The 12697-nt window shown below is 37.7% G+C and overlaps 2 protein-coding genes across 4 annotated transcripts in view; one reads left to right on the top strand and one right to left on the bottom strand.

Moving 5' to 3' along the window:
- LOC108896269 (potassium voltage-gated channel subfamily H member 1) overlaps positions 1 to 12697 on the top strand; it is a 70079-nt gene that overhangs the window by 33262 nt on the left and 24120 nt on the right. Inside the window, exon 12 of one of the 2 annotated variants that reach the window (XM_018695306.2) lies at positions 296 to 5557. The exons of the other annotated variant lie outside the window; for it this stretch is intronic. Coding sequence (XP_018550822.1) covers positions 296 to 1165 — 870 coding nt within the window. The 3' untranslated portion in view covers positions 1166 to 5557. Of the gene's footprint in view, positions 1 to 295; positions 5558 to 12697 lie in introns of those variants that run through there. 2 annotated transcript variants of the gene reach the window in all.
- The window catches only part of hhat (hedgehog acyltransferase), a 47484-nt gene continuing 41961 nt past the window's right edge, over positions 7175 to 12697 (bottom strand). For both annotated transcript variants that reach the window (XM_051076575.1, XM_018695307.2), the window contains exons 10-12: positions 12270 to 12471; positions 11676 to 11820; positions 7175 to 8040 (exon numbers count right to left, since the gene is read on the bottom strand). In XM_051076575.1, coding sequence (XP_050932532.1) covers positions 7955 to 8040; positions 11676 to 11820; positions 12270 to 12471 — 433 coding nt within the window. In that variant the 3' untranslated portion in view covers positions 7175 to 7954. The remainder of the gene's footprint in view (positions 8041 to 11675; positions 11821 to 12269; positions 12472 to 12697) is intronic.

Raw genomic sequence — 12697 nt, 5'->3', positions numbered from 1 at the left:
AACTTTCCCTCTGTGTAATGGGAATAGCCTCTTTAAGGTGACATTTACAAAGCACACACATTTTGAAACATTGTCAATCTTCCACACAATCAGTAACACGGATACATTTCTGCTCTCTAACTAAAGATTTTAAACTGCTTTTATTCTGTTACTTGTTCACTTCATGAGACTAAATTGACTTTGAGAGGAGGCATTATGGTATCATTTCCCTTGTGTGCTGTCAAACACTGACATTTTTGATAATTCAAATCTTACACTGGTGTTTTAGTCACAACAACTTTAAATTCTTTTTTAGATCGTCTTTCGAAAGATCAGTGATGTGAAACGTGAGGAAGAGGAGCGACAGAGGCGTAAAAATGAAGCCCCTCTGAACTTGCCACCAGATCACCCAGTGCGAAAACTGTTCCAGCGCTTTCGACAGCAGAAGGAAGCCCGCATAGCGACTGAGAAACCAGAGCTACATGAACATGATATCGAGAAGGGCCCCATGTACGTGGATGTCCAGATAGCTAAAACAGCCATTACAACTACCAGCATCGTCACAGTGACAGAAAGCCCAGCAACACCTTCATCCTCAGCACCTTCATCTTCAACACCCCCCAAATGTTCTCCTTCAGACAAAGCAAAGCTGCAGGTGCCACCTCCTATTTCTTTAGTCGGATGCCGGCCTGCTGAACCAGTTAAAGTCAAAGGATGGGGTCGCTTCAAGGAGTCCATGGCCAAAGTCGACAACTGGAACAAAGTGTCTAAAGCCGAATCCATGGAGACTTTACCTGAACGGACCAAGGTGCATGAATCACAGATGTCTTTAAAGAAGACAGACTCATGTGACAGCGGTATCACCAAAAGTGACCTGCGCTTGGACAAAGTGGGAGACTTCCGCATGACGCCACAGGACCGCAGTCCTGTCCAGCCCTCTGAGACCAGGCACGCCTTCTACCCGATCCCTGAGCAAACGCTTCAGGCCTCGCTGCAGGAACTCAAGCTGGAGCTGAAGGACGACCTCAAGAACTTGAATGTTCGAATGTCTGGCCTGGAGGCACAACTAACAGAAGCACTTCAACTCCTTAAAGCGAGGAAATCAAGCACTGGCTCTCCACAGCATCTTTTTGATATTTCTAGACCTGCTTCACCAGAACTGGACAAAGAGGACATCTTCTCTTGAAGGATGGAAGAATCATCAGGTAACAGTTAACTCAACTCAGCTGGAATCCAGTAATATCCAGATTACTTGGATTGCTGAGGCTGCACTGGTCACACCATTTAAATGAGGTAACAGTGTTGTCTTTAAGACACACTTTCTCATAGGGGTGTACCTGTCGGTTAACAAGGAAGTGTCATGCTGAAAAGTTGAGGTCATAGCGGTCAAGTGTTCGTAACACTGAACACTCTGAGGTTGCATAAAAACTGACAGCTCTATGTTTGTACATAAATTTGATATATTTTTCCATTGTGCTATAATGGGAAAATAGCTCGAGCAGTTTGATTTTATCTTGAGTCCAATATCTGTTCAGATTTTGAGTCTCAACAGAAGAACATATTTGTATCTCTATTGGAAGGCTCCAATAGAAACAGCATGATCCACTGGTTTGTTATTGAATCATTTGTATGAGATTCTTTGCATGCCACTTAAAATAGACGTGTGCCTCAAAGTGCAGATGGTGCATATTTGATTAATTTAGGCTGCACGTTTAGTCATTTGCATCATTTCACAGTGACAGTGAAAAAGGACAGTCTTTGCAGATGTTGAAACAGTCTAAGAGTAATTTCCTCCAGCAACTGATGAGCTCTCTTATTATATCATCTGCCAGGATCATTATGAATTATACAACAGATAACTCCGGCCAAGCAATCAGATTTTCAAAAACATCTTTCAGCAGAGTTTATCATTTCCATAAACCATGGATAGATGTGCTTGATGAAAAAGGGAATGCAGTGTTAACTAGTGTGGCAGCAGTCAGCAAGTTATCCATATTTACTGATATATAGTATTTATTATTCTCATATATAAACATTACAGCCACATACTTGATACATATATATATGTATATGTTGTATGAGAGCCATACATTTTTGGCTTTGATGTGCACAGTTATGTAATGCAGGTGGCTGTGCCCCATAACTCATTTTAAACTGACATGGATATAGTAAGGAATGCTCTTTTATTATTTTTATTATTTATTTACGTGAAATAAAACAGGCTGTCATAAAGTGTCAGAGGTTTGTTCTTGGAAACAAACCTAGATGTGACTGACTCACCGGAGTCAGTTTTTTTTTTGTCTTTAATGGCCAGTGAGGTACATTTTTCAGCAGTTAGCATGCATAATGGAATGTGTCTGTTTGTCCTCACGTTCACTTGAGAAAAAAACATCATCCCATCATAACATAAGATAGAAGCTGACTGTCAATAATGGGGAAAAATCAAAAATGTGAAAGTCTTTTTGGCGCACATATTCAGAGTTTGCAATGCTGGCAATCTCTTTCAGGATCACAACTTCACAAAGCGCAAGGTGACATCTTCAAATTGCTTAATTTGTCTGACCACCAGACAGAAAAAAACACTCAAAACCATTCAATCATGTCATAATAGAAAAATGAAAAACAAGCATTCTGAAGAAATGTTTTACAGAAAGAAGTGCATCATTCCATGTAATTGTCCAATATTCATTACACAAGAATGCATAAAACCATAATTAAAATTAGAATTTTTTGCCTTCTAACAAACTACATTTCAAATTCTTTAAATGAGGACTGTTTCAGATGTTCTGCCAACAATTAACTCTAAATAAATACTGAAACTATTACTTTTACCTCTTAAATGGTGTTGTTAACAAAAATGTGTAAATCAATGCGCTGTCATTGTCACACAATCCTAGCAATAATTATGCATATTTAGCTGTTATGAAAAGTAGCAAAAGTCTAATAATATTCAGTAAATTACTCATTTTTGAAACAAACTGTTTTTGCAGTTTTATAGAGTAATGGGTTTATGCAGATTGCTGACAATGAAGTGCAGAATAAATTAGTTGCAGTCAGTAGTCATACTGTATTATATCACTGATATTAATAGTAGTTCTGCTTGTATTTCTAAAACAAAGAATTGTTTTTAACTGCACAGAACTCAGAAGCACCTCTGATAGAAGCAGGAGCTGTGCTGCTTCTTGCTTAAGTCTATCTTTAGTTTACAGTGTAAGTATTCTTTTACATAGCAAAAAACAGTAACCTCTATTCTATATTATTTATTATTCATATGGATAATTTATGTTCCCAGCACGCCTTGTCTCTTATCTAGACAAAAGACAAGCTGAGAGGAAAAAGACTGAGGTTCTCTTTCTCCAACACATTCTGTACCCTCCATTTCCATCAAAAATTCAGCCTACTAAAAATACATGGGCATGTCATAACAGAAATGAGAACTTGTTTGGGTTACAGCCAGTGTTTGTGAGTCTTTATGGGTCTGCCTTCACAAAGAATTCTGATCTTAGAGGGGGAAAAGCACAGAAATCATCTCGATACAACCTCTATCACGGAGAATTCATAAAGCTGCTGCACACACACGTAAGGTGTTCAGAAATCAAAGGGAGGGAAAAAAGAGGCCCGACAGTGACACCGAGGGCTTTAGTCACCCGAGTGAAAGAAAGGATCTAAAAATTATGTAATGGCAGGCACAGTCTTTTATCTAAGCAACAAAATCAATCTTCAAATGTCTGGCAGCTTCAAAATTGCAAACAAATTTGCTACAAAGTTATTACATTATTATTATTATAACACATTGACTGGAATATATTATCACAATTCAAATTATGAATTGTTTCAAAATCATAGCTTCGATCAAAGTGCTGCAAAAATCTGATAATGATCACTTTTTCCCAGTTAATGTGTCCTTATCCATAAGACTTGGATTTAAGGTAGTGCTTCCCAAAAAGACCCAAAACTTTTTCAGTCCCGCGCTCATGAGAGGAACGATCTTAATAAATTCCTCCCCAGCACCACAGGACAAATCTAGTGATGTGACTGAGGTTAAAAATGTTGTATTTGCAGAAAAGCTCATTGTGCAGTATTATAAAACCTGAGTCACGACAGACCTGTAAACAATGGTGATCTGCACAGACGTCACAGTTAACGAGACTGTTGTGATTCAGGGCAGCTCATACAGCAGCTATCATCTGCAAACTTTTAATGCACTTGATTTCCAAGTAGACATTGTACACATGATGCAGTCCTAAACTGAACCACGTAGAACAAGTAACTACTACAATTATCTACATTTACTGAAAAAAGGTGCAAATACTGCGTACTGGATCATTCAAATTAAAACTGCTACTGATTTTATTTTTCTATTTTTAAAATCAGCCTTGATGTAGCACCAAATCAAAATTCTAATAATGTCTACTGGCATTAAAAACTAAAACTCATTAATTGATTAATTAATTAACATTTTGTTTGTTCTATCAGTACAAAATCCAAAACATGAAAACAACAATTTATGGTTTCACAGGAAGTTTTGTGCCAATAGGCATTTCTCAACTTCGGACACAGCCAGGCTAGTCATTTCTCTTTGCTTCCAGTCTGTATGCTAAGCTTAGCTAATTGACTTCTGGCTCTAGCTTCATATAATGCACACATGAGAGTGGCATTGATCCTCTCATGTAATCCTCGAAAATGAATAAATGTCAGACTTAGAGAAGAGTTTTACTTAGAGAAAAGTTGAAGCTTCTGTCTTCTTCTGAACATATTTACAGTTTACACATTACAGCTCTAGATTAAACTTTACATCACATTACATAGGGGTTAAAGGTGTAAATCATTGAATGTTACGCTGTTTAATGAACAGTTATGTTACAGTTTAACCATAACTGTTCATTAAAACAAGTGAAAAACTGATGAAAAATACTTTGGCCTGCTCTATTAATAAAGCAGACAACAATGCAAACAACGCAATGTAATCAGGAGCTGTCTGTCATTTTTATTATCATCTATGTGACTCAACCATACAAATCCCATACAGAAAATATTTATTTTCTTTTAAGAGGTTATTGTTACATTGTGAAAAATGTTACTTACGGTGGAATATTTTCATTTTCTGCTGCTGTTTCACTTCACCAGTGACACAAATGAATGACAGAACTGGTAATATTTGTTAAGTATATTTTAAACTTTCATTTTGAATGACTTGTAACTTTGGTCTTTTGTGTTGGTGGGTACTCTATTACTTGACTCTGTGATTGGTTATATTTAAACCGTAAATTCACTTTTTTACCTTTAATTTCTTTACTTTTTACAGTATCTAATAGGAATAGTACCAGATCAGCTTATTTTCATAATAAAAAATCAATGAAAAGATCAAATCTGCTCCAGCTAAAAATCCAATTTTGTGTCCAATAACAAAGATAGAGCAGGTGGAGAGTACTTTCATGTACATCCATCTCAGGAGGATAAATCTTTTACCAACATCAGAAATATACAGTACTAAAATGGGATGTAGGTGCACTCATTCATAAACCAGAACCTTAAGAGCAATATTTAGTTCTGCGCTGTAACATTTATAAACAAAGGTGAAGAAAATATGAAAAAGTGAAAGAGACTTTTACACTACTGCACTACCACTTAATTAATATTATTACAGTCTTTATCTCTGATTGCTACTGAGAAGCATGCAACACTGTGCCTTCATAATGTTGCCCCACACATGTAGAAGAGCAGTGTTAAACATCCAAATTACTGTCACTTCTTTGAAACAGTTTGAACACAGACCTATTTTTGTGGTCAGCTCTGGAAAGCTGCCTAGCTAAAACCCTACACACACACACACACAAATATATATATATATATATATATATATATATATATATATATATATATATATATATGTATGCACAGATTATATTGCAATGTTTAGATTCTTAAGAAAGAGAAAAGTTTGGCTCTGGTGTTTGGTTTATGTAATATGCACATGCCTGTATGTTCACATGTCATGTGATGAGAAATGTAACTATTTCAAGCACAATGGGAGCTCCTTGTTATGAACTGTGACATACATTCATAATAAATATTTTATATATATATTGTACCTGGCCTGTTTTCTTCAGGCACTGTATAGCATCCTCTCTGACTTGTGAGGATTGTCTGTCTTTGTGTTGTAGCTCCTCTGCCACCAGTGATAAGGGCACATCTCTACGAAAGTGTTAGTCAGCAGGTGTGTTCTCCTGCTGATCATCTTACGTCAGATAAACCTCACAGTTTTGTGCTAATCTAAGAGGATTCCTCTCTGACACCCTGCTCACATTGATCCTACTTAGTGCCACAGATGTGATAATCCAAAGAATAGAAATCAGCTAATGGAACCAGAACAACAGACTCCAGATTACACTGTACTTTTATTATTTACTGACAAAATACCTTGTATTATAAGATTGTTTGTTCTCCACTGATCAAGATAGAAATTACAGTCCCTATGCAGGTAAGATGGATTACTGACTGAGAACATATAAACCTTGAGAACAATCAATTGTTGCTTCAGGACAATAAACAAACAGCGGGCCAGAGGCAACTTTAGAGTTTTATGTCAATGAAGAATTTCAGTGATGGCACCTCTGACTTAGAATTCACTTTCTTCAACTAATCTCTGTGGACGCCGTACCCTGAAGCTGTTTGCTTTGTGTGAATAGTAAGAGGATCAAATTGGGTTTGCAACATCACACTTTCTAAGCTCAAAAGACACAAAAAAGCACAGATAAGCTTTTTAAAGCAGCTTCCTATTAATTCCCAGAACACATTTTAAACCTGCTGACAGACTAGTCATCCCTTACTGGGTTAGAGTGAATTATTTATTGTGATCTTGTACACTTTTAAGAACTCATCACCAAGAACTAAACCCAGTGAACAGTCAACAAATCCAAAAATGATAATGTAACGAACATCTCCGACCTGTTTTAGAGGAAAGTCAGCTGATATTCCATGATATCTCACTGTCAACAACAGGCACTAGAAACTACGTTGACCAGCTGTTTTAGGAAATGACATATCCTTTTATTAAAAAAATATATAAATAATGTATTTTTCACCCATTTTTTTAAGATGAGACTATAAATAAAGATTTATATACGATGTTATCAGGACATAAATACAGCTGGAATACGGAAACTATAAATGACTCACCGCATTAAGTACAGCATGGTTATAATCATGAAACTTTAATCCAAACATGACAACTGGGTTGGGCTAGTGTAGGCATTGTAAAGTCGACATTTTGAAGGAACAAGGTGATACATAACATACAGCATGTGTTTTTTTGTTTTTTTTTAATCTTTAATCTTAATCTTTAATCTCCAAAGTTTGCTTTTGTCTGCATGTGTAGCTGCTTTAAAGCAATGCATTTACTAATATTAGTGTGATCAGGTTACTGCTCTTTTCAGGCTTCTGTGTCTATCGACAGCCTCTGAATGCACAACTGTTTTTGTGGCGAGCTGAGGGAGGACGGTAAATGCAAAATTAGCATTTCCCCAGTTTATCGCACCACCGAGCAATACCTTATCAGAGTCATATAGCCAAGACAGATTCAAGGTCCAAATTATCCTTTACGGTTTCTTAGAATCATTCATGCCTCAGCACAGCCAAGGCAAGACATGACTTATATTAACGACTGTCCTCAATTTACAGCATCGCACTCATTCTATTGATGTTTATGTGCACTTATTTCCATGAAGTACAGGAAACTACAAAGGATGAACACTGATCCTTTAAGTCTTAGCTTACAGACGGATTTTGCCTGGTCCTGCAGGTTGTTTGAAAGTGACTGCTCAGCTGCACTGCAGCCTGGTTTGGATAGGTTCTGTGGCTGTGAGCCAGATTCGCCACAGAGATGCTGGGTGGTGAGGACGAGGCACTGGACTCAGCGGGTCGTTCTGGTTGTCCGGTTGCACAGATTCTCACTCCGATACAAAGTCAAGGTGACTCATGGCGGGCGGGAAGTCCAGTCAAGTCCAATCTGAGCAAAGCAGTAGAGGAAAGCCAGCATAGGTGGGGCCACGGTAGACCAGCCTGAAATGAGATGAAAACTGATGTACTCATCTGGAACAGTGAATAGAACAGAAATTATTTAGTCAGAATTAGTGCAGTTTACTTTATAAATACAAATGAGGTAAATTTAAACTCAGCCAGAAAGTGACTGCTATGTACTGAAACTTGGATTCTTTTACAAGAGCTAGAGAGACAGAGAGTAATAGTTTGGTCAGCGCTCTCCGCTGTACTGTGTTGTGTTACGGTTATTCACTTTTTCTATTTATAGCTGCTTCTTAGAGGGTCGAGTAGGCAGGTAAGGACAGCTGTCTGCACCTCCTCCCCAACTGGCTTCGCTCCAGATTATCTCAGTAACCTGCACCTGCACCCACAATGCTCTTCAATGGTCTATTCTTTTCTATTCATGTCAAAATCCAATTCACGTACACACGAGCTCCTTCCTGCACAGCTGTACTGTCATTTTCCTGTCAGTGGAAAAGAAAGGTTACATGGGATAAGGCTTGCAAAGCCATATTTTGACAATAAATGTTTTTATGCCATGCTGAAGTGAAGTTTTGTTTTTGCAGTCTGGGAATTATTAAAAAAAAATATGTATATTTTTTGCATTTATCCTTTAAAAACCGCCTAGATGATGTTGCCAGTCAATTCAAGCTAATTATTGATGCTACTTTAATCACACTGAGCAAATTTTGAATCAGTTTCAAGTGCACTGTTGAAATATTATGCATTTCCAACATGTAAATTAATCATTCAAAGTCTTTTAGCCCGAGGCCCTGTGCGCACCAAGAGCAAGCCTTGCTTCCGTGCCAAGATGTCCTAGTGTTTTGTCTTTGCAGGTATGTACATTTCATTAACACCCTCAGTGTGCAATATATTCTCTAACCAGCCATCCAACCTTTGCTGTTACTGACTTCAAACTAACAGGGTGAAAAGCAGAACACCAGCTTACACCACAAGCCAAATGTGATTAAAGAAAACTACTAAGTACCAAGCCATGGTAAAGAGATGGAGAGTGGAAAAACTTAAATGTATATCCTATTTCCTCCAGCTGCATGGCACTATGGCTCTAATCAACCAGTGCTGTAATTACACCGGTTTCTTTTGCCACTTGATTAACAGAGTACATCAAGTTGAACTGAGGTGAAAAGGCCACTTGCAGTGAGGCAACTCAAAACTAAATAGAAAGCTGATTAGCGATCAGAAGGACTGTGCTTCTAAGTGAGGTAAAGACTGACAACTTGTAGGCTTAGCTCTGACATGATCGTTAGACTGATACAAACAAAGGACGACTTGTGTTGGTTTTAGCAAATAATAGAGAGCGAGTGTGAGCTTTTTTTAGCCACGCTAGTGGCATCGCTCTAGGGACGGCAATGTCTGTCAGTCCAGGGTGAAATATGTCAATACTGGATAGACTGGCATGAAATGTTGTACAGACATTTATGATAATGAATCCTACTGACCTTGGTGATACCCTGACTTTTCCTCTAGGGCCACCATGATATTTACATTTGATTTTAAGTGAAATGTCTCAAAAAATATATGAATATTTCTGACTAAATTCACTTTGTGTTTGGTGAATGTTAATGCGAAATGTAAATGATACACATTAGCTAACCTTGCAAAACCTGTGAGCATGTTAGCATACTAACATTAGCATTTACCTCAGTACAGCTACACAGAGCTAGAATGGCTGTAGACTCTTAATCTTGTTTTTCTTGTTTTAATCCATTATACTGGCAAACAGAATTTGAACTAACAAAGGGTACTCAAGTAAAAGAACTGTAACTGCACTGATGTGTAAAAAAATATCTACTGGGTAAAACTTAAAAAAGGAGGTAATTAAAAAAAACTCCACAGAGTTAGAAAGTGTTCTTACAGTGACTAACAGTTGTATTTCTTCTGTAAAAAACAAACCAAAAAAACAAAACAAAAAAAACAACATGATCTTCCTAACTCTGAAAGACTAAGAGGACAGAGCTATGATTAGATTAGATTAGAAGTGAAATGAGTGGAAATTACAAATACTGCAATAGTGCGCAAACTTTTTTGTTATTAGTATATAAAGTATTATTATTTTCATTATGGACTAATCAAGATGATTTTTTCAGTAGATCAATCAGTTGCTTACTCTATAAAATGTGGAAAAAAGTGGGAAAATGGAAAATCACAATCGAATGTTGAAAATGGACATGAATGATTCTTGATTATTAAAATAACTGCTGATTTTTCTTAGGGTCTACTAATTGATCTAGAGGAATAATGACTTCCGTAAAGTTCACCTCCACAGTGCATACAACCATAATAGCAGATGTACTGACTGATGACAAATAGTCTTCATTTTAAACATAGCCATTGAAATTAGATTGGAGGGTCACTAACTTTTAATTACAGCATTTCTAATTTAATTTGATGATGCATGTTATTGAAATAATACCAAGCACCGTGTCACTTTTCTGTCACGTTTCTAACAACTCAGCACAGTGACTTTTGAGTGATTCTACATGGGGGCATGCAAGACACTTTGGACATCTGAAATAAACATACACAACTATTGACACAGTGTGATTAGGAATCTGTTTTGTTCATTTTACCAGAGAGGTCAGAGTGCAATTACGCTACTGCCTGCACTTGTAAAAATCCCAGACAGGCTCATTTAAAAGCATTGATTTCATGCTAATGAAGCAAACCGCAGCTCCCCCTCAGTGATTTATTATGCAGATATAAGGAATGGTTTTAGGCATCTCTGGCAGATCCATTATATCTCAATTTAAAGAACAAAAATGCAAGGACTCAGCGGGAGTGACACAATTACGAAGTGGTTTGTTCAGTAGTGTATTTAAAAGCACACACTGCCAGGTTATGTCTTTATTTTTAGTCCTTTAATGGTCCGAATGAATCACCATAACAGCAAACTGAGATTATGCATTTAGTTTCTAGTTCTTACTCTGAATAATTCACAACAGAAGTTCATATTTTTAGGTTCCTCTTAACTTATTTACACCAAGTCTACAGTAGTGTGTGTGTGTGTGTGAGAAAGGGGTCAGGAATGCTGGAAGAGGCATAATGTTACACACCATTTGCTGTGAGCCTGCCAGGTTTCCAACAAATGATTACTGTCACAATAAAACTTAACTGGTGACTAGAATATGACCTTTGTGCAACAAGTTGAAAGCTTTCTCTCTTATTCTGAAGGAACTGAACACAGACCTAATGACTAATTTAATCGAAAACAATTAAAAAAACATTTCTCCTGCCTTGCATTTGCAAGTTTTCTTATAACGCTGGAATGTTAAGAGTTGCTGCCTTTGCACAGACTCCCCAACATCAACTAAATCCCAGCATTGACATTTCACAACAGATCACCAGGTGGGAATGTGCAAAATGGGAGAGATGCTAAAGGCTGTCTACGTGATCCATGGCATAATCACTTTTTCTTGAGCTATTGTTTTCCTCTGCAGAGAGCAATCAATCTATACGTCAGGGCAGAGCTACCTTTGGTGTTTAGCTGCTGTCACTGGAGGAGAATCTGTGATGTCCTCCAATTCAGCTAAATGACTGATGCTCCACACCGCTGACAAATTTATAAATGCCAACAATCCTGCAAAATAAAGGCACAAACAAATCCTATTGAGCAAGTGTTGTGGAAGACAATTTACCTTGAATGAAGACACGCTTCCAGAAGATTCTGCCAACATGTATCCCCCCAAGGAACACCAGATTAGAGAGGATGAGCATGGCAGTGGAGAAGGCAGAGAGAAGGGCAATGATTCGCCTTTTCATCGCCGCAGAGAAATTCTGCTCCTGGGAAATCAGTAAATAAATAAGCAAATTGCAGGAGAACCACAAAGAGATTTTCATCGTAAATCTGAAATACAAAGAACACCGAAGCACCTGGCATTAATGAACTGTGTGACCATAAACTAGGAGGACTACACAGCACGCCAACAGAGTTTATTACTATTTCGAGAACATGAACCTTCTCCCAAGGCTAGAGGCCAATAAAGCAAGAACAGCCTGGATGAATCTACCGGAGACAGACTTTTCACCCTCATTAATGTTGTGAGTTAGATGTGACAGAATCCAAGCAGTTTGTCTCCTGTCTTTACCTACTGTAGCATTATTATCTCTTGTCTATTAGATTATATGACCCCTTTATTTCTGGTTACAGGAAAGATTTCGTCATGTCCACGCATCTTAACTGAACATCAAATCAATGGGAAAACCAGGGAATGCTTGGATTTCCAACTTACAACAATGGAGTGAATAAAGGATGACGCAAAGAGAGACTTCAGCCCGTTTTCCACCAGAACTCCAGCCCAGTTCATTAGGGCCCAGTACTGTAAGTAGTCATGGCCACCATGCCAGTGGCAGACGAATCCAAACGCAAGGCCAGTGGATAATATTTTGTAAAGAGGGCCGTGTCGTGAGCCTCCCAACGGCACGTAGACATACCTGAAACATGAACACATAACATGAAAAAATAAGAACTTTAATGCGATTAGAAAAAATGTAATGTTTTAATGTTTTCAAGGAGATTATAACCTGTCCAAGTCAGTAAAAAGCAGTAAACTAAAGGTGGTAATAACAGACGGACAGACAGATAATTTAATGATTTAATTATTTTTCCTTAGTAGGACAGGAATATACTGCTGTCAGAGAATAGTGCAGCTGTAAAACA

Source organism: Lates calcarifer, linkage group LG16_LG22, assembly GCF_001640805.2.
Source record: "Lates calcarifer isolate ASB-BC8 linkage group LG16_LG22, TLL_Latcal_v3, whole genome shotgun sequence".
In the NCBI taxonomy this organism is placed as follows: Eukaryota; Metazoa; Chordata; class Actinopteri; family Centropomidae; genus Lates; species Lates calcarifer.
This window is presented reverse-complemented; position numbering and strand designations above follow the sequence as displayed.